Source organism: Salvelinus fontinalis, chromosome 18 (genome assembly GCF_029448725.1).
Source record: "Salvelinus fontinalis isolate EN_2023a chromosome 18, ASM2944872v1, whole genome shotgun sequence".
In the NCBI taxonomy this organism is placed as follows: domain Eukaryota; kingdom Metazoa; phylum Chordata; class Actinopteri; order Salmoniformes; family Salmonidae; genus Salvelinus; species Salvelinus fontinalis.
In genome coordinates, this window is record NC_074682.1 from 36547929 (window position 1) to 36575509 (window position 27581).

At 41.9% G+C, this 27581-nt stretch overlaps 2 protein-coding genes across 4 annotated transcripts in view; one reads left to right on the forward strand and one right to left on the reverse strand.

Moving 5' to 3' along the window:
- The first annotated feature begins 9612 nt into the window (after positions 1 to 9612).
- On the forward strand, positions 9613 to 16537 carry faim2b (Fas apoptotic inhibitory molecule 2b). Its single transcript, XM_055869273.1, has 12 exons — positions 9613 to 9948; positions 11529 to 11583; positions 11886 to 11953; positions 12210 to 12274; positions 12380 to 12433; positions 14363 to 14416; positions 14735 to 14774; positions 14930 to 14967; positions 15430 to 15517; positions 15652 to 15747; positions 16091 to 16144; positions 16379 to 16537. Exons 1-12 carry the CDS (start codon positions 9934 to 9936, stop codon positions 16526 to 16528), a joined length of 777 nt encoding a protein of 258 aa, XP_055725248.1. The 5' UTR covers positions 9613 to 9933; the 3' UTR covers positions 16529 to 16537.
- The window catches only part of LOC129815435 (RNA-binding motif, single-stranded-interacting protein 2-like), a 97707-nt gene continuing 84638 nt past the window's right edge, over positions 14513 to 27581 (reverse strand). For 2 of the 3 annotated variants that reach the window (XM_055869272.1, XM_055869271.1), the window contains exons 12-15: positions 27357 to 27437; positions 27100 to 27187; positions 21613 to 25980; positions 14513 to 21035 (exon numbers count right to left, since the gene is read on the reverse strand). In XM_055869272.1, coding sequence (XP_055725247.1) covers positions 27107 to 27187; positions 27357 to 27437 — 162 coding nt within the window. In that variant the 3' untranslated portion in view covers positions 14513 to 21035; positions 21613 to 25980; positions 27100 to 27106. Of the gene's footprint in view, positions 21036 to 21612; positions 25981 to 27099; positions 27188 to 27356; positions 27438 to 27581 lie in introns of those variants that run through there. The other variant, XM_055869270.1, reaches the window with a different exon arrangement.

The window sequence follows — 27581 nt, forward strand, 5'->3', positions numbered from 1 at the left end:
CCAAAACGTATTTTGGAGACTCCCCAAACATATGAAAGAAGGTACTCTGGTCAGATGAGACTAAAATTGAGCTTTTTTGTCCATCAAGGAAAATGCTATGTCTGGCGCAAACCCAACACCTCTCATCACCCCCCGAGAACAGGTGGTGGCAGCAATCCACTCCTCAGTAAAAGACACATGACAGCCTGCTCGAAGTTTGTCAAAAGGCATCTAAAGACTCAAACCATAAGAAACAAGATTCTCTGGTCTGATGAAACCAAGATTGAACTATTTCGCCTGAATGACAAACATCATGTCTGGAGGAAACCCGATCGAACATCTCTGGAGAGACCTGAAAATAGCTGTGCAGCAACACTCCCCATCCAACCTGACAGAGCTTGAGAGGATGTGCAGAGTAGAATGGGAGAAACTGGCTGGAGTTGAGTCAGTATGTTGGCAGCGGCCGCTAAATGTTAGTGGTGGCTGTTTAACAGTCTGATGGCCTTGAGATGGAAGCTGTTTTTCAGTCTCTCGGTCCCTGCTTTGATGCACCTGTACTGACCTCGCCTTCTAGATGATAGCGGGGTGAACAGGCAGTGGCTCGGGTGGTTGTTGTCCTTGATGATCTTTATGGCCTTCCTGTGACATCGGGTGGTGTAGGTTGTCCTGGAGGGCAGGTAGTTTGCCCCCGGTGATGCGTTGTGCAGACCTCACTACCCTCTGGAGAGCCTTACGGTTGTGGGCGGAGCAGTTGCCGTACCAGGCGGTGATACAGCCCGACAGGATGCTCTCGATTGTGCATCTGTAAAAGTTTGGGAAGGTTTTAGGTGACAAGCCAAATTTCACCACAATGTCTGTATGGGTGAACCATTTCAGTTTGTCTGCGATGTGTACGCCAAGGAACTTTAAACTTCCCACCTTCTCTACTGCTGCCCCTTCGATGTGGATAGATCGGTGCTCCCTCTGCTGTTTCCTGAAGTCCACGATCATTTCCTTTGTTTTGTTAACGTTGAGTGAGAGGTTGATTTCCTGACACCACACTCCGAGTGCCCTCACCTCCTCCCTGTAGGCTGTCTCATCGTTGTTGGTAATCAAGCCCACTACTGTTGTGTCATCTGCAAACTTGATGATTGAGTTGGAGGCGTGTGTGGCCTCGCAGTCATGGGTGATCAGGGAGTACAGGAGGTGGCTGAGCACGCACCCTTGTGGAGCTCCAGTGTTGAGGATCAGCGAAGTAGAGATGTCGTTTCCTACCTTCACCACCTGGTCAGGAAGTCCAGGACCCAATTGCACAGGGCGGGGTTGATAACCAGGGACTCGTGCTTGGAGGGTACTATGGTGTTGAATGCTGAGCTATAGTCAATGAACAGCATTCTTACATAGGTATTCCTCTTGTCCAGATGGGATGGGGCAATGTGCAGTGTGATGGAGAATGTATCGTCTGTGGACCAATTCTAAGAAAATTGAAGTGGGTCTAGGGTGACAGGTAAGGTGGAGGTGATATGATCCTTGACTAGTCTCTCAAAGCAGTTCATGATGACAGAAGTGAGTGCTATGGGGCAATAGTAATTTACTTAATTTACCTTTGCCTTCTTGGGCACAGGAACAACGGTGGCCCTCTTGTAGCATGTGGGGACAGCAGACTGGGATAGGGAGAGATTGAATATGTCCGTAAACACACCAGCCAGCTGGTCTGCGCATGCTCTGAGGACGCGGCTAGGGATGCCGTCTGGTTTAACACGTTTAAATGTCTTACTCACACCGGCCACGGAGAATGAGAGGTCAGGTGATTGTGGAGGCCAGGTCATCTGATGCAGCACTCCATCGCTCTCCTTCTTGGTCACATAGCCCTTACACAGCCTGGAGGTGTGTTGGGTCATTGTCCTGTTGAAAAACAAATGATAGTCCATCTAAGCGCACAACAGATGGGATGGCGTATCGCTTGAGAATGCTGTGATAGCCATGCTGGTTGTGTGCCTTGAATTCTAAATAAATCACAGACAGTGTCACCAGCAAAACACCATCACACCTCCTCCTTCATGCTTCACGGTGGGAACCATACATGCGGAGATCATTCATTCACATACTCTGCGTCTCACGAAGACACGGCAGTTGGAACCAAAAATCTCATATTCGGACTCATCAGACCAAAGGACAAATTTACACCAGTCTAATGTCCATTGCTCGTGTTTCTTGGCACAAACAAGTCTCTTCTTCTTATTGGTGTCTTTTAGTAGGGGTTTCTTTCCAGCAATTTGACCATGAAGGCCTGATACACTCAGTCTCCTCTGAACAGTTGATGTTGAGATGTGTCTGTTACTTGAACTCTGTGAAGCATTGTATCCTCTACAGCAGAGGTAACTCTGGGTCTTCCTTTCCTGTGGCGGTACCCATGAGAGCCAGTTTCCTCATAGCGCTTGATTGTTTTGCGACTGCACTTGAAGAAACTTTCAAAGTCCATAAAATGTTCCTGATTGACTGACATTCATGTCTTAAAGTAATGATGAACTGTCGTTTCTCTTTTTTTATTTGAGCTGTTCTTGCCATAATACGGACTTGGTCTTTTACCAAATAGGGCTATCTTCCATATACCACCCCTACCTTGTCACAACACAACTGATTGGCTCAAACACATTGAGAAGGAAAGAAATTCCACAAAATAACTTTTAACAAGGCACACCTAATTGAAACGCATTCCAGGTGTCTACCTCATGAAGCTGGTTGAGAGAATGGCAAGAGTGTGCAACGCTGTCATCAAGGCAAAGGGTGGCTACTTTGAAGAATATCAAATATAAAATATATTTTGATTTGGTATACACTTTTTTGGTTACTACAGGATTCCATATGTGTTATTTCATAGTTTTGATGTCTTCACTATCATTCTACAATGTAGAAAATAGTGAAAATAAAGATAAACCCTTGAATGAGTAGGTGTGTCTAAACTTTTGAACAGTACTGTATACATACTCGCCTCGATCTTGGTACTCACTCACCATTGTAAAACATATTTTGGAAGCTATAAAATGCATTTGTTAATGTCTACATTTGTGTTTGACAAGTTTAATATATTATTCTATTACAGATACCTTAATGCATGGTTTTAATTGATATTATGTGACGTACACATAAAAAAGAATATAAAATAATTTTCCTTCAATTATAATTATTTGTAAAGTACTAATGTCTTCACTACAACTACAAAAATACTTAAATATGTATATATATATGTTTTATTTGAATTGAAATTTGATTAATTCCTGTGGAGGACTGCTTCTTCTGGGGAGTGCCAATGTGGCCAACACAACAGTGGCTTCAAACCTCTCATTGGCCAATAGATAGCATTTGCATTCCAGGGTTTATGGAAGTCATTGATCCCGTTCCTGAAAAATAATGTAGTGCTTTCACATCAGACAGATATGAATAAAAGTACTTTATAGCAGTTTTATTTTTGAAAATGTTTGCATAGAATTACCAGCCAGCTGTCAGTGAAGCTACATATTCACTCTGGCACCAGATTGATGGCTTCTTTACCTGATTTTACCCTAAAATACTGCAGTTTGTGAAGCAAGGAAGCCAAAACCTCCTAAATGTTTTTCAGCTAGAGAGAGCAGATTTGAAAGGTATAAATAGCGCCAAGCTTTGGGAACAGAATGTACAGTGTAGAACACTGCACTGTCTAGAACACACGGCACGAAAACAGGTCTTCATGCGCCACCTAGTGGATGATTACAGCTGAAGAGATAGCAAGTGCGTCACAGACTACATGACATATGAATGATGTAATTCTAGAACTGAAGTTTATCAAGTAAGAAAAACAATACTGTGAATGACTAAACTACGAAAAGTAAATTGTGCATCAATTATGAACCAATGTAGTCGATCCCACTCTATGGTAAATATCCACTGCAGTAGCTATTCATATTTTATGAATCCCCCTTTATCTGCTCTTTGCACAGTAAAAGAGAAACAAGCAGTTGACATAACAACAGAGGGACTCAGACAGACAGACAGACAGACAGACAGACAGACAGACAGACAGACAGACAGACAGACAGACAGACACATAAAGTTGGACAACTACACTAAATATGGCCCAGCAATGTCATGGTCATGGTCAAGAATTGTAAAAATCTCTGAAGCTGGAGTCTTACATCTCCCTCTCGAACTTTAAGCATTAGCTGTCAGAGCAGCTTACCGATCACTGTACCTGTACACAGCCAATCTGTAAATAGCCCACCCAACTACCTCATCCCCATATTGTTATCTATCTTCTTGCTCTTTTGCACCCCAGTATCTCTACTTGCACATCACCATCTGCACATCTATCACTCCAGTGTTAATGCTATTTATTGCCTACCTCCCTACTCTTCTACATTTGCACACACTGTACATAGATTTTTCAATTTTTATTATATTTTGTGTTATTGACTGTGCGTTTGTTTTATGTGTAACTGTGTTGTTATTTTTGTCGCACTGCTTTGCTTTATCTTGGCCAATACACAGTTGTAAATGTGAACTTGTTCTCAACTAGCATACCTGGTTAAATAAAGGTGAAATAAATGTTTAAATGTTTTAATGTTTCAACCTCAACAGAAAATAACTATAGGTATCCATCTTGCAAAAGTCTCTAGATATTTCAATGATCAAATTGACCTCTTTAACAGAGAATACCATTTCCCATCAGGGTTTTGTGTATTCTTACAGTAATGAGCTGATAAAGAACCATACAGCAGAGTATGACACCATAACCATCGATATAGAACGTTTGACATCTATGACCATAACTTTACAGATGGTACACTGTCACCACCTACCGGCCATAATGAGCATGACACAGCAAGCTGCTGACTCGATTGGAGTAGGATTGCTGCTGGGTGCTGATCTAAAGTCCGTTTAGTGTTTCCCCCTTAATGATTAAAAGGGCAATCCGCAGATGCTAAATCCATCTTTGGACTTGGAAATTGATTACATACTCATTGATTCTTGAGGAATATTACTTATTAATGCCTCATGTTTTATGCCAATGTTTGTAAACATTGTAAATGTATAAAACTATAATTTTGTCCATGCATTAATAGCTCTGTCTACAAATTTAAGAGTGGTTACATTTCTCCAGGTCCATTCCTCAGCTTTTTACCAAAACAGAGGCGGGGTAAACATTTTGGTATTGTTTCAACTGCAGAACGCCCCTTTAAGGTTAGGATTTAGGTCCTCTTGAAAACCCTTCTTCTCCCTTTTCTTCTCCATATGTAGGGTTTTCAGCGGTTACATTCGCCCACATTTGGCTCCATGTGAACTAAAATGCCGATGCTAGTTAGATAGCTAATTAGCACAGGTGGCCGCCTATGTTTTCCGTCTGTCTTCCGTAAACAAGCGATGTAACGTGGACATAATATGTATTATGGCCGTGTGGGATAACTAACCCTAACCCTATAAAAAAGTGTGTATCAATTTAACCAGTAAGATATCAGCAAGAATTTATTTTCAAAAATCAAAAGGTTAGGGTTATGGTTAGTGTTCCCAGATGGCCATATCTCCATGTTACAACGTGTGTTTATGGAAGACAGACGGAGACAGAGGGACCACCTGTACCAATTAGGTATCTAGCATGCTCCAAACACCAGTGTGTAAAGGGAGAAGGCTGCCAGAAATGTGTTGTCACTGAAAAGTACTATCGGCTGCAACTGTGATAAAAACGGTTAACAGTGTACATTAAGTGTATATTTTTGCATTTGTGAAATTATTTGTTGTGATAGGAAAATAAAAGGCGTTATGTTTCAGTAGCAGTACTGCAATTGAGAATCGATTCACGTTTAGATTAAGTATTTGGCTGTTTTGGCTGCCAGAGCCAGTCTACCTCTGAAAAGAACATATAAGGTCCTTGGACCTGAACTAGTAATGGTAGGATCCTTAAGAGTACATCTTGGGCTAGTTCTCACTATGTCTAGGGGTTTTAGGCCTGACAAAATGTTCCTTGACCTGTCTGAATGTGTGCATATAAGGTGGAAGTAAGTAAGCATAAGTGAAGATAGTTACATTGTATGTACCTTCTCTTCCATTTGTGCAAGGGGTTGGTTTTTAGTCGGGTCAAAATTTCAGACAAAATATCCACAGGAAAGTATTATTAAATCGACTTCAAAATGTGGGTCTCTGTGTGTGGCAATCAATACTTGTTCGCTCATCAGCTAAGGCAGTGCACAAGACGGAAGTACATGCACCCGATACATGCATACAGTGCTTTCGGAAAGTATTCAGACCCCTAGACTTTTTCCACATTTTGTTACGTTACAGCCTTATTCTAAAATTGATTAAATGTTTTTTTTGCCCTCATCAATCTGCACGCAATATCCCATAATGACAAAGCAAAAACAGGTTTTCAGAAATGTTTGCAAACTTATTTTAAAAAAAACCGGAAAAATTACATTTACATAAGTATTCAGACCTTTCACTCAGTACTTTGTTGAAGCACCTTTGGCAGTGATTACAATCTTGAGTCTTCTTGGGTATGACACCACAAGCTCGGCACACCTGTATTTGAGGAGTTTCTCCCATTCTTCTCTGCAGATCCTCTCAAGCTCTGTCAGGTTGGATGGGGAGCCTCGGTGCACAGCTATTTTCAGGTCTCTCCAGAGATGTTCGATCGCGTTCAAGTCTGGGCCACTCAAGGACATTCAGAGATCTGTCCCGAAGCCACTCTTGCGTTGTCTTGCCTGTGTGCTTAGGTTGGTTGTCCTGTTGGAAGGTGAACCTTTGCCCCAGGATTTCTCTGTACTTGGCTCCCTTCATCTTTTACTCAATCTGAACTAGACTCCCAGTCCCTGCCGCTGAAAAACATCCCCACAGCATGATGCTGCCACCACCATGCTTCACCGTAGGGATGGTGCCAGGTTTCCTCCAGACGTGATGCTTGGCATTCAGACTAAAGAGTTGAATCTTGGTTCCTTCAGACCAGAGAATCTGGTTTCTCATGGTCTGAGAGTCCTTTATGTGCCTTTCGGTAAACTCCAAGCAGGCTGTCATGTGCCTTTTACTGAAGAGTGGCTTCCGTCTGGCCACTCTACCATAAAGGCCTGATTGGTGGAGTGCTGCAGAGATGGTTGTCCATCTGGAAGGTTCTCCCATCTCCATAGAGGAACATTGAAGCTCTGTCAGAATGACCATCGGGTTCTTGGTCACATCCCTGACCAAGGCCCTACTCCCCCGATTGCTCAGTTTGGCCGGGGGGCCAGCTCTAAGAAGAGTCTTGGAGGTTCCAAACTTCTTCCATTTGAGAATGATGGAGTCCGCTGTGTTCTTGGGGACCTTCAATGCTGCAGACATTTTTTGGTACCCTTCCCCAGATCTGTGCCTCGACACAATCCTGTCTCGGCGCTCTACGGACAATTCCTTTGACCTCATGGCTTTCTTTTTGCACTGACATGCACTGTCAACTGTGGGACCATATATAGACAGGTGTGTGCCTTTCCAAATCATGTCCAATCAATTGAATTTACCACAGGTGGACTCCAATCAAGTTGTAGAAACATCTCAAGGATGACCAATGGAAACAAGATGCACCTGAGCACAATTTCGAGTCTCATAGCTATAAGGTATTTCTGTTGATTCAAAAAATGTAAAAAACCTGTTTACGCTTTGGTGTTATGGAGTATTGTGTGTAGATGGATGAGAAAATCATTCAATGCATTTTAGAATAAGGCTGTAACGTAACAACATGTGAAAAAAGGGAAGGGCTCTGAATACTTTACGAAGGCACTGTACTAACGGAAGTCTTGCAGGTGTTTACATTCCTTTGGGCATGTGCCAGGAAATCCCAACGGCAGTACCAGCACTCAAAAAAGTTGGGTAAAAATGTTTTCCTGTGGATATTTTTTTTCAAATTTTGACCAGCTGAAGGACCAACCGCACAAACAACCGGTAAGTTCAAATGTAATATTATCCAACATTCTGGCTTGTAAGAAAACTTTACTAGTTTTTGCAGTGCTTTGTTTCAGACTGTACACCAAGAATTGGTATCAGTCTGATTTATTACACAAAAGTGGTTTTGGTTACATGTGTCTAAAAAGAGAGCTTAAATACCAGGGTGAGCTCTTTCCAGGCTCTGTAGTCAGCAATCCTAAGCAGTTCATAGATGTTCAATTGTTGGTGATCAAAATAAAATAAAAATATAAACAAAAAGGCATGCCATAACATAATATAACATAACATAACATAACATAAGCTACTCAAGCCCCATCTCAATCTGCAATCACCTGCCGATCATTCTCAAGCCTGCTGGCACTCTCAGCACCTGACCCGGTTTCTGCTGCCCTCTATAGGCATGGGATGTGGAAGTAGAAATGTACTGTCTAAACTCTAGGCTGTGCCCTTCACACTTACTAACAGGACAGTTCAATCAGGAATCCAATCACTGTTTTCCATCAGGGATATCCAGGTTGTACTGGCAGTCCTGTTCCAGACAGTGCTACTAGAGTAGATTAGAGTAGAGTATATATTCTTTCAAACCACTCCCTCTGGCTCTGTTAAATCTTATTATGATAATGTGTGTGGGTCAACATATTTGACTTCATAAACAATTGTTATGTTGTGTGTCATGGATATGTTTGAATACTTCAGCATTTGTAAATAGGCTGGTGGTATGGCTCTTATGATTGCTCAAGAAATAAAGCACTGTGAATGCAACCAAGGATAGATAACCAGATACAGGCATAACTGTGAGAAACGAGAGCCTTGTCTGATTTACTAGTTTCAGTCAAGCTATGTCATACCTGAGCCACAAGGAAAGCAGATAGGAGTTTCTCACAATAACCATACTGTTGTTGACTTGTGTTTTCCATGTAGATACTGTGTGATGGCAGTGGAATAGAGACACTAGAGGTTACATAAGACAATAGGTTCTAGAAAAGGATCTTAATGAATGTTACAGCACACGATCAAAGGTTGTTGTGGTATGACTGTTTCAGGTAAATCCCATTATGATTCTATGTGTGGGTCGTCTCAGGAACATAATGTTCTTAACCTCTATCTCATTAATCCTACCTGGCTGTTACTAAACTAGTCTTACACAAAGACATGATGTCACTGTTTCACAACAGCTGGGTTTTTCCTATCTATTTATCGTATTATTTGAAATTCATTTTTTGAAAAATACATGATTGATTAGAAAATAAGTTATCTGAAATAATGTTTCTAATGGATCTTGAGGACTATCATTCACGGAATTGTGGAATTGTTTGGGGACTGCTGGTCTAGATTGAGGAAGAGAGAATCAGGGGGAGGAGAGGGCCAGACAGACAGAGAGACAAAGAGGTGGATATTATTGATGGTTTTATAAAAGGTTTATAAAGTGTATTATTAAAATAGATTTGGATGATGTGTGGGATGGGTTTGACTGGCAGAGGCCCCCTTCCTACTACTGTAATTCTGCCATCGGGGTCAGTATGCTACATAACACACATGTAATTCAGATATGTTACCCCCCCCCCCGTTACTTCAAAGATATCAACCACCCCTTTTTGGGTTAAGGCAGTGGTACATTCCTGCACGTCCCAATGCTGGAACCTTACCTGGATGTTGCTCGAACGGCCTCATTAGAGCAGAGATATGGGGGGAAACGGGATCAGGGTTGGAAAGGGATTAACCTCCTAATAGTGCTCTATATAGGGCTTGGTTGGTTGTAATCTGCACAGTGGAGACAGATTCAGCACAGCCACTGTAAGAACAACTTCAATCTCTCTCTTCTACTGTATCACAACTGAGGGAAACCTAAAAGACAATAACAGAAAAAAGACGTAAGAGACACAAAAAGAAAAGGACAAAAAGGGAGCTTTATCATATAGAAGGAAATCTACTACTGATGTTGACAAACCTTTGAATGACATCATAAGAACAAGGACAACAACAACACCGTAAACAACAGAAAGTCAACGCTAAAGGGATTAAAAAAAAGACACAAACATGACCAAGGGAAAGGTAAAGATTTCTTTTTCTCTTACCAAATTAGTGCTTCAAAGCTGAGGTGAGCAGAAATTGGTTGCTGTTCTGAATTTCCAATTCCAGACATTATTTGTGGTTTTCTCTCTGTGATATACCGTGCATATCATCATAAACTATAATCAAAAAAACTGAGAAAGAGAGATGGACAAATATTTATCTTTCTATAATGTTATACTCATTCACTGTACACGCGTTCCCCTGCTCAGACGTTACATGGGTCAACCAATGGTTGCATGCCACGTCATCGACTGTGCCGCCAGGCACCAGATTGTTATAACATAATATGTGGTTAGCTTATATGTTAAATACCTATCCAGTCATTGTAAGATCTGGCATGCGTCAGCAACGCCTGGGCAGAGGAACGCACCATCTATTGCTATGTTCATAACCAACTGGGAATTTACCACATACAACTGAGAAAAATCCACTTGAATAACCCTCCAACTGGTAATTACTAGTGGGAAACTCGTCTATCATCTTGAGCTCTCACTTCTCCCACATGCTGACCTCTGACATCACCAACTAAGGAAATGACTGCGATAACAGCATTTTCAGCAGTTAAATGCAACGACAAAACATTATTTATAAAAAGCAATCTATTAATATGGTTTTTGAAAACTATAAAAAAAATTACAAGCATGACAACTGTACTTTTAGTTTATGGTTTACGCAGCTTGTAGCCAATCAACATTTGTGAACGAGTTTAAAGCATGTGAATGCATCCAACTGGTATTTGTGACATCAAAATTGGTCAATTCCCACCTCCCACTTGGTTACGAATGCAGCATAAGTCGGCAAAACTAAGATGGCTGCCTACTAAGAGTATCCTAATCCTTATCCTATCCTAAACACTGATGAAACATGGAGGCTTGTTTACACTGATACAGGCCTCTACATGTAGCCTATCTGGATTTTCAGTGGATCATGAGGAGTTGAATGCATGAATAGAATCATAGAATACAATATAGCAAGTTCATAAATTGTTTGTTAAACTTAAACTGTTATCATTCACCTGGCCATTTTGTCTTATAGCAGCAAAAGGAAGTTGAGTTGAAAGAAGTTGAGTTGGATGAAGTGAGTTTTATGCTATAAGAGTGCAGGGCCGGCTCTAGCCTTTTGCGGGCCCCATTGAGATTTGGTTGGGTGCCCCCCCACCTCTTGCGAAAGTTGTTTTTTATATGGACACAAAACATGACTTAAGAGGACATTAGTCCATTTAAAGCCATGCTTCATGGCTATGTCACTCAGTGACTGACATAACAAGAGGAAACCTGCTTATGCACTACTAAATATCACATTTACACTTTGTGTATTTTACTATTCAAACTTTCATCCATAGCCTAAGTGTTTTCCATAAATGTTATTAAATTGTGGGGCCACTAGCGATCGGGGGCTCTACATGCACAATGTGATCCGTGTTAAGAGCGAGCCGGCCCTGTAAGGGTGAAGTGTTTTCTGAAGTTTTGTTAAAGTGTTTATTAAAAGTGTCTTTCAGTTTGATACTACTTCTAACGACTGGTATCTCTGACCATTTGTGTCTCTCACCATATATTCAGGTGTCTCCAAAGACAGGCAAAGAGTACCCACCCAGCTATGAAGAGGCTACTGCAGGTAATATCAAAACGTCTTTGTATCTCAACTAGTCAGTTACACAGGAATATCTCATCCCCTTTAACAATGGGCACCTTTATGGCTACATTATGTAGTGCTCTTCTTCTACATCCGGTTGCACACACACGCACGCACACACACGCACGCACACACACACACACACACACCTTACTATAGAACAAAGATAGATGGGCAGCAACGAACATTGCAGCGTGTGATGTAACCAGAGGTTAGAGGTGAATCCTTACACACATCTGCTGTTTTAACAAGATGTTTAACCCTCTGTCTTCCCTCCCTGTCAGACTATGAGGAGATGCAAACCCAGTTCTCCTGGGACGACCAGGCCGTCAGGAGGATCTTCATCAGAAAGGTACTGAAACAGAGAGGGACAACCTGGACTTAGAAGAAATACTCGTCCAATTAGAAACACTCGTTTTCGTTTTCCGTTGCAAAACGTTTTTCCACTGTGTGCCCAAATAAATACGATCCAGATAATAATATTACTGTAACTGAGCTACAGTGACTTCTTTAAGCATGTCACCCATGCATGGTCCAGCATGCAGTATAGTATACTGAGGGTGTATCTTGGCCATCCCCTCTTATTCCTCCTCTCTGTATTGTTATAGGTCTATGCCATCCTGATGATCCAACTCTTTGTGACTGTGGCCATTGTTGCGCTCTTCACATTCTGGTATGTATCATATCCATTACATTGTAAATATATCCAAAATGAGTGTGTGTGTGTGTGTGTGTGTGTGTACTCAACATAGTGTAACAATCTCTCATCTCTCCACAGTGCACCAGTGAGGTTTTACATTCAGGCACACCCCCACCTGTACATGTGCTCCTAGTAAGTGACAACAAACATCTTGATTGACATGCCCTCACTTTTCATCAGATGGTGACTCCCAAACCAGCCCCTAGCCCCTTGCCCCTATCAACTCGCTCGCAGGGCCCTCTGTTGTCACGTGTTGCTGGCGGATCTCATATGGTGACTTCAAGAGTGGCAAGGGGATCAAATAAACCCATCAATTTCGGAACACACTCGAGACTTGAATGATGCAATTCATGTTCCACATTTAAATAATAAAACAAGCACGAAATACAAATGAGAAAGTTCCCCCTGTCATTTAACAAGACTTTACCTCATTTTACCTCAGTAGCAGTTAAATATTTAATTTGGGTGGTATTTCATATGTTACATGTACCAAGCCTCAAAATCTGACAAACAAATACAGGTGACTCAGAATTAGGCACGCCTCTCCATTATTTTGTGTTAAATTGCTCAAACGCCAAAATAATGCGATGCGTTATATGTGATACCACTTTGCTCTGAAACCGGCAGCATAGCTGACTCGGTGGAAGTGGCTATAGGAGGGTCTAATTGGGTTGTTCCACCAAGTCAGTGTCTTCTGAGAAGTGTAACTTGGTTAACAACATTTTTTTAAACCTAATTTTAACATTCTGTCATATGTTTAACTTAATAAAAAAACAAAGTTTTCCCATCTCATAAGGGTTAAATACAAAAAATACTATAATAAGTGCCTATTAAGTGTCAAATAAAACAACAGGGTTGACCGTAACAGGGTTGAAGATTTCATAAATGAGCCATTAATCCCCTTGTGATAGAGGGAATGGGAGTTTGTTGTGTGTTGTTATTTATTGTTAAAACATTTCTAGCCTGTCTATCTATGCGTAACAGGGTTGACATGTTAAGCTCAACCCGTTCAGTTTTTCACCACAAAACACCACCAAATGGGTAAAAAGAGATGAACCAGCTCACATGTTTTTACAAACATTTTTTTTTAAAGGGAATAGTTTCACCATATTAAAATGAGAGTTCAGCTCAAGTAACAGGGTGTATTTTAAAATGAGGATAGACGTAAATGATTCACTAACCACATGTCACGCCCTGGCCATAGAGAGGCTTTTATTCTCTATTTTTGTCAGGCCAGGGTGTGACTAGGGTGGCCATTCTAGTTTCTTTATTTCTGTTTTCTGTTTCTATGTTTAGGCCGGGTATGGTTCTCAATCAGGGACAGCTGTCTATCATTGTCTCTGATTGGGAATCATACTTAGGCAGCCTGTTTTTCCAACTTAGTTGTGGGTAGTTGTCTGTGTTAGTGGCCTGTATAGCCCTAGTCAGCTTCACGTTCGTTTTTGTTGTTTCTTGTTTTTTGTTGGCGACATTCATTAAAAAAAAGACATGTACGCTTACCACGCTGCACCTTGGTCCGGTCATTTCCACCCAGACAACGATCATGACACCACATTAAATAATAATCTTCAGAAATTACTTTGCCAAATAAACAAAATAACTAGAGCTTTACAATTATGGTGAAAACAGGAGAAAGTTTGGATTTAAATGAAGCGGGTAAACATTTTCCTTGAAGTCACAGAGGGACATGTCAAAATTACGTATTTTGGCACTTCAGCAAGTTTTTATTCATATAAAAATCTGATTGATTTAATTCCCCATGTTGTCTATATTAAAGGGCAATTAATTTAATATAATAGGCTTTCAAAATTAGTACTTCAATATTAGTACACAATTTCAACTTAAAATATCAAAGGGATGCAAAAGACACTCATTCTGTGGAATGACTCAATTAGCCCCTACACCCTCCATAATTTTCACTCCCTCAGTTTTGGGACACTTGTGCATATGGCGGAGGCGTGCGTGAACGTGCAAATGAAGGGGTGAGGGGGAGGGGGTTATTTGGGATTCAGCCATGTAATTGTGTTAATAATGAACTGGTTTCTTTTTGCTTTTCGACAGCATGATGTTCTTGGCCACCTACATTGCACTGAACTGCTGTGGTGAACAAATTAGGTAATAGTTTCCCTCCTATGAAAATTACAATCTGGGTAGTACACAGCAACTACGTCACATCTTGACTGTCACGTCAAAAAGCAGATGGGATATTCATTAAATCAAATAGTTAAATGTAGTTTTAATATGCATGAACACCAACACTTTACACAGGTATTAAGCAGATATAACACGATAATACGGTATTTCTAACATCCTTCATAGATTATGGTTGTGATCATCCATAGTAAATGGTAGTCATACAATGATGGTAGAATGATAACATGCAATATTATAGAGTGAATTTACCAACCTGAATTCTCTTTATCTCTCTAACAGGAGGCAGTTTCCCTGGAACCTCATTCTGCTGTCTCTCTTTGTGAGTATAGTGAGGAATAAATATTAGAGCAATTTAAGAGAATAGCATGTACCCAATACTCTCCCTGCCCGTCCGTCTGTCTGTGTACCTCATTGACTCATTGCTCTCTACCTATCTCGGTTCTGTTTGCATGCCTTCCTCTCTCCTGCTCTCAGACTCTCAGCCTGGCCTGCATGATGGGCTTTGTGTCCAGGTAAATGACTAACTCATGTGTTTCATGTGTGGGTAGAGTTGGTTGGGGGACTCAGATGTTGACATAGGTGGGGCTAGGAGTTTTTCCTGGCCAGGTCACATGAACTGGTCAAACTCCTGGCCCAATTAGAAACATATGTTGAAATAAATTATGTATGAAGATAAGAATGAATTAACACATCTATCAACATCTACATGGATGGGTAGGATGACTACATTTGACATTTTAGTCATTTAGCAGAAACTTTTATCCAGACTAACTTAGTTAGTGCATTCATCTATAGATAGCTACATCTAGGTGAGACAACCACAGATCACAGTCATAGTAGTTACATTTTTCCTCGTGAAAGTAGTTATCAGCAAAGTCAGTGCAAGTAGGAAAAGACAAGCAAGTGTTATTGCTTTATTTCTTTAGAACTAATTGATGGATGAATCAATGTGTCTCTCTACTCTCTCTCTCCAGCTTCTACAACACCAAGTCTGTGGTCCTGTGTCTGGGCATCACTGCTGTGGTGTGTATGTCTGTCACCATCTTCAGCTTCCAGACCAAGGTGACAAAAATGACCCCATCTTCATAACATTGTTTTCTTTTGAAGAAATTAAACCATGGCACAATCCAATTGATTGATCATGAGTGCATTTGAACAACACACCATTATTCCTTCTCCCTTGTTTCCTACTGTAGATTGACTTCACCTCTTACCAGGGAGTCCTGTTTGTCCTGACCATGGTCATGCTGTACTGTTGCATCATACTCTCCATCGTCATCCCTTTTGGATATGTAAGTAGCCTGTCTTGTCTGCTTAGCTTCCATCAGCTTCCATTAGAGTTGACACTGTACATAAGCAGAACTAGATCTTGATGGTGTAATGGCTGTGCATACCTTTCCAGACCGCAATAAGAATAGTTGTGACTCTGACAGTGAGTTTATATATAGAGTGACGGTAAGGCTTTTGGCCCTCGCTCACCCTATTTGGGTGGGTAGCATACTAGCATGAATAAGAAGGATTAGCTGAAGGGTTTTCACTTAATCTCATAGATGATCTGGAAGAGCCCCAGTGTCTTTCCTAAATTAGTGGCCTGTATCTTCTTAGCGCTGTTCGATAACATTCTTACCCCCCCAGGTTCCCTGGTTACAAGCCATCTACGCTGTGATAGGAGCTATCCTCTTCACTCTGGTGAGTGGCAAATATTCAACACACATTCATCATTGGTGGGGCCAAGAGTTTTTTCTGGTCAAGGTTACGTGGTCAGGACAAACTCCTGGCCCTAATCATTGGGTTACAGTCTGTAGCAAAATGGTGTATGTGACAATAAAACCCTTTTCTCTCTCTCTCTCTCTCTCTCTCTCTCACTGTGTCCTCCATCGCTCTCTCTCTCTTTCTCCCTCACTGTCTCTCTCTTTCTCTTAGTTCCTTGCGTTTGACACCCAGCTGCTGATAGGCAACAAGCGCTACACTATGAGTCCAGAGGAGTACGTCTTTGCCACCCTGAACCTCTACCTGGACATTATATACCTGTTCAGCTTCCTACTTTCGTGTTTTGGAGGGAGCCGCGACTAATTCTTCTATCTATTTGTCTACCCGTCTGTCGCTCAATCTGTCTGTTTCTCATCTACACTCAGCCCAATCTCCCTCAACCTTAGAACTTAAGAGCTTATTTCATTTCCGTCTTCTTCTCAAACGACCCTGGCTCTTCTGTGATCAATAAAAGAGTCTCATGTCGTGACAGACTGTTTACCATTAAATTGAGTAGCTGGGGAGCGAGCACACAAGATTCGGTTCTAGGTTCTCATTTTGTTTACGAAATCAAATAAAGATAAACAGCATTAAGGCGCTCTTTTCAATCTGTATCGCTGAAGCGTAACAGATTGTGCAATATAAATGTTTAAGTAATTTTCGATTGAGCTGACATATGCAACATTTATTGTGAATGCAGTCTACGCCAAAGCTGAACTTCCGCAATACGGATTGAATAGAGCGATTGAATAGAGCCCTCGGCTAATACTGACTAGGGCAGGGTTCCCAAACTGATGGTCCGCTGGGGATTGTATTTGGCCCCCCAAGTTTACTGAGCAAATGTTCTTTTTCATTTCTTTTTTGACATAGGCTGTAAAAACACCAACATTTTAATTTTGGAAAACTTTTCCAAAGTATTCCCACACATAATAGAGCGATACACTGAGTATACCAAACATTAACAACACCTTCAGAACAGCCTCGATTTGTCAGGGCATTGACTCAACAAGGTGTCAAAACCATTCCAAAAAGGATGCTGGCCCATGCTGACTCCAATGCTTCCCACAGTTGTGTCAAGTTGGCTGGATGTCCTTTGGGTGGTGGACCATTCTTGATACACACAGGAAACTGTTGAGTGTAAAAAACCCAGCAGCGTTGCAGTTCTTGACACAAACCGGTGTGCCTGGCACCTGCTACCATACCCCGTTCAAAGGCACTTACATTTTTTGTCTTTCCCATTCACTCTCTGAATGGCACACATACACAATCAATGCCTCAATTGTCTCAAGGCAAAAAAATCCTTCTTTAACCCATCTCCTCCCCTTCATCGACACTGATTGAAGTGGATTTAACAAGTGATATCAATAAGAGATCATAGCTTTCACCTGGATTCACCTGGTCAGTCTTTGTCAGGGAAAGTACAGGTGTCCTTAATGTTTTGTACACTCAATGTATATGTGATAATATACAAATCTTACTGAAGCAAGGTTTGAAATGATTATGTTTAGTCAAATATAGCTGTTTGGGCTTCTTGCATTCAATTTGCAGTCTACAAATGCTTTGTAATTATGTTCTGGCCCCCTAGGGGTTTGATGATCTCCGATCCGCACTAGCCGACACCCGTATAGTGGTTGTTTTAGCGTATTGATCTCTCTAGTCTTCAGGAAAACAGATTTACAGTTCTTGTCTGTCGTCAACTCAGCCCAAAGAAAATAAAACAAGTTACCACTGACACGGTCTCTTTCAAAGCATGCAATCTTTCTGTAAATATATCTCTTTCTTGTTTTCCTAAACTACATGTATCATGTGGATTCAGGAAGTCTTTGGAACTCAGCAGGGTTGAGTTTAATTTTCATAATTGTAGTTTTGATACGACAGAGTATCTTCATATATGTTCGCTAGAGTTTATTTTATTGTCAGTTATTTTGTCAATCTTTATAGATGATGCTATATATATATTCCTAAGGTTCCAGGTATGGCAAGATAAAGTTTGAGACTACAATGTGGTTAGAGTGGTTTCTATATGGACGTGAAGGCTCTGTATCTTGTAGGAGTAGCTTTTAGCTACACATATACATACCCAGATACATACAGAATCACTTTAAATCAAAAGGGAAGAAGTGTAATGAACGATCATATTAGATCAGAATATTGTTTTATCAGTTACAAGTTCTATTGTGACTTAACTGAGAGGTCAATGTATGGCATTTTGAATGCAGTAGCATTATTACAATGTCAAGGCTTGGTCAATACAATTATGTTTGGGTATTACTATGATAACCTAAAGAGAAAGGAGCTTGCACCTTTTTCATGGGTATCAAACACTTTGCTTACCACATGAAACATTTATTTTGAACAAACATAATACAATTTGCTCAACACTAAAATAAACTTGGTACTTATGTAATTGACTTGTGTCTTTTTCCCCCATTGTATTCTTGGAACTGTTTTGGAATACAACCATTAAAAACATGATTTTTGTATTAAAAAAGAAAATTGACATGTTCAAATTCAAAGAGTAAAACCAAGAAAGAAAGGAAACAAAACATATATTTCCAATTAATAAAAAACAAGAGTTACTTGAGCATCTCTGTCACAGGAAGACGAAGTAGCCAAGTGACTAACCAGCTTACTAGCAAACTAACCAAATAACAAAACCTTTCTCCTCTAACAAACTGTACAAAATGTGTTCTAGTATAAATAAGGAAAATGTTTACAAGCAGTGAGAGAGATGAGGCAGTATGTACAAAATGTCAGATTTCTCACACAAAGTTGGTGAATTACCAAAGAGATTCCAAAACAACTATCAAATAGCGTGTTATCTCTGAGTACAACATTCACAAAATGTGTCTAAAATATAATGAAAAATGTGTTCATGTTAACTATACTTGAATCCAATTTACTAGGTTTAAGTAAGACATTTTTGAACATCCAATTTGGCTCCCATTGTAAGGGCTGTCTCTCTCCTCATCCTCGGACGAGGAGAGGAGAGAAGGATCATCAGACCAAAATGCAGCAGTAGGGAAATAGGCCATCTCTTTATTTGAAAAAACTATGATGGCAACACGAAAAAACAAAACACTTTCAAAAATACAAAACAAGAAAACGACGTTGACGAAACCTGAACATAAACTTACATAACTAAACGTAAACTCACGGACAGGAAACAGACGACATCAAAATAAACGAACAGCCAAACAGTCCCGTATGGTACATACATACGACGACACAGGAGACAATCACCCACAAACAAACAGTGAGAACACCCTACCTAAATATGACTCTTAATTAGAGGAGAACGCAAAACACCTGCCTCTAATTAAGAGCCATACCAGGCAACCACAACCAACATAGAAACAGATAACATAGACTGCCCACCCAAAACACATGCCCTGACCTAAACACATACAAAAACAACATAAAACAGGTCAGGACCGTTACAGAACCCCCCCCTCAAGGTGCGAACGCCGGGCGCACCAGCACAAAGTCCAGGGGAGGGTCTGGGTGGGCAGTTGACCACGGTGGTGGCTCCGGCTCTGGACGCTGTCCCCACACCACCATAGTCACTCCCCGCTTCTGTCTTCCCCTCCCAATGACCACCCTAAAACTAACATCCCCTAAATGAACGGCCAGCACCGGGACAAGGGGCAGCACCGGGACAAGGGGCAGCACCGGGACAAGGGGCAGCACCGGGACAAGGGGCAGCACCGGGACAAGGGGCAGCACCGGGACAAGGGGCAGCACCGGGACAAGGGGCAGCACCGGGACAAGGGGCAGCACCGGGACAAGGGGCAGCACCGGGACAAGGGGCAGGTCCCGGCTGAGGGACTCTGGCAGATCCTGACTGAACGGCTCTGGACGCTCATGGCAGGCTGACGGCTCTCGACGCTCATGGCGGGCTGACGGCTCTCGACGCTCATGGCGGGCTGACGGCTGTCGACGCTCATGGCGGGCTGACGGCTCTCGACGCTCATGGCGGGCTGACGGCTCTCGACGCTCATGGCGGGCTGACGGCTCTCGACGCTCATGGCGGGCTGACGGCTCTCGACGCTCATGGCGGGCTGACGGCTCTCGACGCTCATGGCTCGCTGGCGGCTCTGGCTGCTCATGGCTCGCTGGCGGCTCTGGCAGATCCTGTCTGGTTGGCGGCTCTGGCAGATCCTGTCTGGTTGGCGGCTCTGGCAGATCCTGTCTGGTTGGCGGCTCTGGCAGATCCTGTCTGGTTGGCGGCTCTGGCAGATCCTGTCTGGTTGGCGGCTCTGGCAGATCCTGTCTGGCGGGCGGCTCTAGCGGCTCCTGTCTGGCGGGCGGCTCTAGCGGCTCCTGTCTGGCGGGCGGCTCTAGCGGCTCCTGTCTGGCGGGCGGCTTTGCAGGCTCATGGCAGACGGGCGGCTTTGCAGGCTCATGGCAGACGGGCGGCTTTGCAGGCTCATGGCAGACGGATGGCTCAGACGGCGCTGGGGAGACGGATGGCTCAGACGGCGCTGGGGAGACGGATGGCTCAGACGAGGCTGGGGAGACGGATGGCTCAGACGGCGCTGGGGAGACGGATGGCTCAGATGGCGCTGGGGAGACGGATGGCTCAGATGGCGCTGGGGAGACGGATGGCTCAGATGGCGCTGGGGAGACGGATGGCTCAGATGGCGCTGGGGAGACGGATGGCTCTGGCCGGATACGGCGCACTGTAGACCTGGTGCGTGGTGCCGGAACTGGAGGCACCGGGCTAAGGATAAGCACCTTCCTACTAGTGCGGGGAGCAGGGACAGGGCACACTGTACTCTCAAAGCCCACTCTATACCTGATGCGAGGTACCGGCACTGGTGACACCGGGCTGAGGACAAGCACATCAGGATTAGTAGGGGGAGAAGATACAGTGTGTACAGGGCTCTGGAGACGCACTGGTAGCCTAGTGCGTAGTATAGGCACTGTAGGTACTAGGCTGGGGCGGGGAGGTGGCGCCGGAAATACCGGACCGTGGAGGCGTACTGGCACTCTTGAGCATTGAGCCTGCCCAACCTTACCTGGTTGAATGCTCCCGGTCGCCCGACCAGTGCGGGGAGGTGGAATAACCCGCACCGGCCTATGTAGGCGAACCGGGGAAACCATGCGTAAGGCAGGTGCCATGTATGCCGGCCCGAGGAGACGCACTGGAGACCAGACGCGTTGAGCCGGCCTCATGACACCTGGCTCAATACCCAATCTAGCCCTGCCAGTGCGGGGAGGTGGAATAACCCGCACTGACCTATGCACTCGTACAGGAGACACCGTGCGCTCTACTGCGTAACACGGCGCCTGCCCGTACTCCCGCTCTCCACGGTAAGCCTGGGAAGTGGGCGCAGGTCTCCTACCTGCCCTTGGCCCACTACCTCTTAGCCCCCCCCCCCAAGAAATTTTAGGGTGTTACTTACGGGCTTATTGGGCTTCCGTGCCAGACGCGTTCCCTCATAACTCCGGTTCCTCTCTCCGGTAGCCTCTACTCTCCTCAGTGCCTCCAGCTCAGTTTTGGGACGGCGATATTCTCCCGGTTGTGCCCATGGACCTCTCCCGTCCAATATTTCGTCCCAAGTCCAGGAGTCCTTGTTGCCCTGTCGAGCTTTCCCTTGCCGCTTGGTCCTAGCGTGGTGGGTGATTCTGTAAGGGCTGTCTCTCTCCTCATCCTCGGACGAGGAGAGGAGAGAAGGATCATCAGACCAAAATGCAGCAGTAGGGAAATAGGCCATCTCTTTATTTGAAAAAACTATGATGGCAACACGAAAAAACAAAACACTTTCAAAAATACAAAACAAGAAAACGACGTTGACGAAACCTGAACATAAACTTACATAACTAAACGTAAACTCACGGACAGGAAACAGACGACATCAAAATAAACGAACAGCCAAACAGTCCCGTATGGTACATACATACGACGACACAGGAGACAATCACCCACAAACAAACAGTGAGAACACCCTACCTAAATATGACTCTTAATTAGAGGAGAACGCAAAACACCTGCCTCTAATTAAGAGCCATACCAGGCAACCACAACCAACATAGAAACAGATAACATAGACTGCCCACCCAAAACACATGCCCTGACCTAAACACATACAAAAACAACATAAAACAGGTCAGGACCGTTACACCCATCTATCCACTGCTTGGACATCCCATTTTAGCAGCAAAACATTTTGAAACTATGACATTAGCCATTGAAGCTACATGATCTGGACAACAAGCGAAGACAGGAGAATGCTAGGTATTAGGGTTTTCATGTACATAAACATGGATTGAAAATAAGTGCAAGTTCAACATTTGTTGCACATCCTGTTTTAGTATTTTTCCGTAGTATTATAAAATACCTGTCAAAGATACGCAGCAAGGAAAATACAATAGCCTAAAGCGTGCTCGCTCAGACAATGATTTACAGTTAATTGTGGAGAGTGTAACTTAAAGTGATCGTTCACTCCAAAATCTATATTTGGATCTACAGAACAGATAGAGTCATCTTGACATTAGACTGTTTTTAGGACTGAAGATGACTAACAAATATATATTTTGGATTACTTTAACAGCATTCATCATAATGACATAATGGATTACCTGACTAGTACTACATTCTCACAACATTCTCAAATGTTCCTTCGTGAGGTGCACTGTAGCTTAAAACCTGCAAGTGATCGCTTTGTATTTTCTGGACAGATCACAAGACACACAAAACACTCAACAGAAGTGGAAACAGGAAATAACTATGGTTTTGACAACAGCTCAACCAAAAAGAGCACATAAAATAGTCCTAGTACTTACAGAAAGAGATACATGCTGAGCTCTCATCATTGACACTAAACAAGCAAAGTAGGCCCCTGCCCCTGTTCTCTGTATTAAAGACACCATATACTGGTCTTTCTTTGGGTGTACCAAACTGAAACGAGCATATGTCGATAAAACGAAGCACACATATCTATGAATCTCTATTCAACACTCAACACATTCAGAACTTAAATGAAACATATTGCTTGTTTACCATCTACCAGGGTACTGCCACTGAGAGGATGTTACTACAGCATCATTCTAGCTACGTACGCCAATAGAGATGAGAGCAGCATTTGTCTCCAAGATAGAAAGTCTGACAGACAGCTTTCCTGACAGTTGGATGGCTTCATCATCTTTGGTGTTGCAGACATAAATAATCATAAAAAAAACATTTGGAAGGCGGAGAGAGGTTCAGAGATGCACAATGAAGAAGAAACAGTAACTTTGATGTCATCCATCCTGAACAATGACGAAAACCCGACATCAAGTGTGATGGGGGGATGTTTACTAGGGTAACACTAGGTTTTAACAAGGTATGGTAAACTCAGCCCTTTATAATATTATGGCAACATAACATCTGATATTGATGGCATCTGTATGATCTTTTCTTGGCCATACCCTCAACCATGATTGAAAGGAATTGCCATCAATGAGGAGAAACAGGTTACAGTTAAGGCTTAGAAACATTGGTCAGAATTCCTAACAAAACCCACCAATTTCACAAATGTTTGTCTTTGTTGAAACTAGAATGAATTCATCCAATGTTAAGTTAACTTCTGTGGAACAGTTTGTTTTTAACGGCACTTTCATTTTATGTTATGTGTTTTCTGGGTAGCATCATCATTTTCTCTGACAGATACAATAGAATGTGTTTACACTAGACATGTACATCTCCACTGGACTGATCTGGGAAGGTGGGCAAGGTGGCATGGTTGTCATTGAGTTTCATTTAGTGTCTTTAGGATAGATGTGGACGCGTTTTAGTTAAAAACTATTTCACACGGGCCTGAAAAACTCTATCATAGTGAACAACACAGTGCTCTGGAACAGAAATCATCTTGAAGAAACACAAAATCATCTCTTTGTTTGTATGGACCATGTGGACATGCACGAACACAATAAAAAAATACTACGAATCTCTTACAAAAGAAAAAAAGCTTACATCTAAACTCTTGGAAAGATCTTTCCCTACTTATAAAATCTAGATTACTGTAAAGAAATTAATAAAAAATATGTTTTAGAACAACAACAAAACGTATGATAGCTCAGAAGGGTTCAAGTGAAAGCCCAAAAAGAGAAAACATACTTTACTTTTTTCTACAAAAATTCTAAAATACAAATCATTGTCAGGAATTAAAACTCAGGAGACAACAGCAGCATTGATAAAGACTTGCAGCTCCCTTTCTCAACAACAAAGGACTGTTATTAAGGACTCTTTTTAGACCTACTTTTAACTCCCCTCATTGTTTTGCTTGTTAATAAAAAAAAAATTGCACTCTTTTGTACACATATTTCATACTAATCCAACTGCTCAATTCTAAGGCATGTCCAATTATTTGTCTGTCTACTTTGTACAAAAGGTCAAATTTACTATGGACATCTGAACAGGTACCAGAACAAAACCGCTTAAAACCACTTCTTATGGACACTGTTGTGACATGAACTCTAGCACCCAACACACAAACCAAGTCAACTATTTTGTAGAATATTTATTATATTATCTGTGAATTCAAGCATAATTGCAGTGAATAAATGTTGGTAATAATGTCAAAAGAGTTTGCATTTTATGTACTGTTTTATTTTTCCTTTGAATATAGAGAGATGATCTTGTTATTGTATAGTATAGTAATGGTAATAATTTATTCAATATTGAAAATAATATTGCAACTTTCAGACAATCCAATTTGTCTCAAGTTTTTTTTAAATAGAAGGTGAAATTTGGATGTGTCGTATTGCATTATAACCAAAAAAACAATAGTTAATTTTCTTCTCATAACAAAGTTTACAATAATATCAGATTTTTATTTTTTATATCTTTAAGCTCCTATTAATTATTTTACAAGTGATAATATGTTTATTGCCAGTGTTTGGCTTTTACCGGACTTGTTAAATAAAGAATTTAATTAAATAAAATCTACACAATACGCAAGTGACATGTTTGAATATTTCCAAATATCAAAAAATAGAACTATAATGTACATATAAATAAGAATGATCATGATTGTCCTCTGCTCATAACACATTCTGAATGTTTATGAAGGGAATGTTTTATAAGGTTTAAGTTTGACATTATTTTAAATAATTTATAAATAATTCATGTTACCATCTGCCAGTGAGTTAACTGAACTTAGCCTTACTGGATCAGTTTAAGGGAGAAGTAGCTTTAAACGGTGTGTTTTGCATTTTCCATTCTTAAAAGTAGCCTACACTAGAAATATTATACCAACTAAATGTGTTTTTTTACTTTTTAAAATCTGTACAAAACATTGTCCAACTGCTGTGAATAGAATGTCAAAAAACAGACATAAAACAATTAAACTACATTTTTGCATATTTTACCCAAAAATGAAAGACACATTTGTGTTGCTACTCTTTTCCTTGTATCACTCTGAAACTCCAGAATGCTTTTTAAAAATACAAATTTGCTATATTACATGCACAAAAATAACGCTCTGTCTTTATCCCTTTCCTAATTTGTTTCTTTGTTCAACATTTTTGTTTATTTTCTTTTTTCAGTTATTAAAAGAGATCAAAGCTTCCATTGCAGAAGGCTCCCACCTTTGGTTGATCGACCCTTGAATAAGAGAGAGGAAAAGTCCCAACGAAATAAGCGGTGTCTTCTTTTTCAAAGCACACACGTGTTGCTTTTGTCATCCGTGTTCAAGTCCGAGGCTTGGTGGTGTTGTGCGGAGCTCTGCTATCCTCCTGTAGCGAAGTAACTCTCTGGGGTTCAGTCTGCAACATGGCCTTCTGACCACAAGCTGCAAAACACACACCTACCTCTGTCACACTACGCCCTTTATATAATATTGTAGATGTAACATCCAAAATGTAACAATTCTACATACTCTCCATATCATCATGTAGTTGTGTAAATCATAATATTTACAGAATGCTGATCAATAATAAATAAATACATGTTTTTTTTGAAGGTGGTCAATATCTGACAAGCTTTTCTTTTTAGTGAACCATGATAACATTAATTGGCTCCAACATGTAATGTTCTGACATGGACCTAGTAGGCAAGGACAACATTTAAGTAGCACTGTACACTGTAGTACTGTACAGTGTCTCCCGACCCCTCCTGTCTCAGCCTCCAGTAAATATGCTGCAATAGTTTATGTGTCGGGGGCTAGGGTGAGTCTGTTATATCTGGAGTATTTCTCCTGTCTTATCCGGTGTCTTATGTGAATTTAAGTATGCTCCCTCTAATTCTCTCTCTCTCTTTCTCTCTCTTTCTCTCTCTCTCTTTCTCTTCTCTCGAGAACCTGAGCCCTAGGACCATGCCTCAGGACTACCTGGCCTGATGACTCCTTGCTGCCCCCAGTCCACCTGGTCGTGCTGCTGCTCCAGTTTCAACTGTTCTACCTGAGGCTATGGAACCCTGACCTGTTCACCAGACGTTCTACATTGTCCCGGACCTGCTGTTTTCGACTCTCTCTCTCTCTACCGCACCAGCTGTCTTTAACTCTGAATGATCGGCTATGAAAGCCAACTGACATTTACTTCTGAGGTGCTGACCTGTTGCACCCTCTACAACCACTGTGATTATTATTATTTGACCCTGCTGGTCATCTATGAACATTTGAACATCTTGGCCATGTACTGTTGTAATCTCCACCCGTCACAACCAGAAGAGGACTGGCCACCCCTCAGAGCCTCCTCTCTAGGTTTCTTCCTAGGTTCTTGCCTTTCTAGGGAGTTATTCCTAGCCACCGTGCTTCTACACCTGCATTGCTTGCTGCTTGGGGTTTTAGGCTGGGTTTCTATACAGCACTTTGTGACATCAGCTGATGTAAGAAGGGCTTTATAAATACATTTGATTGATTGATTGAACTAAGTTAGCAGATATATGCACAGGGAGGGGTTAATTACCCTACCTTAGCTTCACTTGGTGTGCTGGTATGAGTAGTTTGTGTGTTCTGCAGGTGTCTCCATAGCAACCTGTTGCTGTTGTCCTCCGTTCTCCTGCAAGAAAAGGAAGAAAATGGAGTGGAACAGTAATAACAGGTCCCTGAGTTAAAAACTGCTTAAGTAAATGCATGGTTTTGAACTCGTTTGTAAAATAAGCCCCCTTTTGTCATCCCCTTAGCTTGTTCTGCATAGTTAATGCTTATGGTGTTGGTTGGGGTCTCACCTCTACAGGGACACTGGAGGGAGGCACTGGTTGGTACTGGGGGATGTATGTCCCCTGCATAGTTGTGTTGGCAGGCATAAACTGTGACAGAACGAGAGGAGAAGAAATCATCAGTCATTATTTCTGTGTAGAGATCCAACTGAGACACAGGCAACTGCTTTTCTCTTCACTTTCAACTTTAATTCAGTACAACTTGATTCAGTTCAATGTGTTTTAGTCTTGAGA

Bases quoted from the DNA above. Each gene is read 5' to 3' on its own strand.
- faim2b (XM_055869273.1), top strand. The intron at 12,275-12,379 runs GTATGTATCATA...ATCTCTCCACAG, and splicing joins GTTGCGCTCTTCACATTCTG to TGCACCAGTGAGGTTTTACA. The intron at 12,434-14,362 runs GTAAGTGACAAC...GCTTTTCGACAG, and splicing joins CACCTGTACATGTGCTCCTA to CATGATGTTCTTGGCCACCT.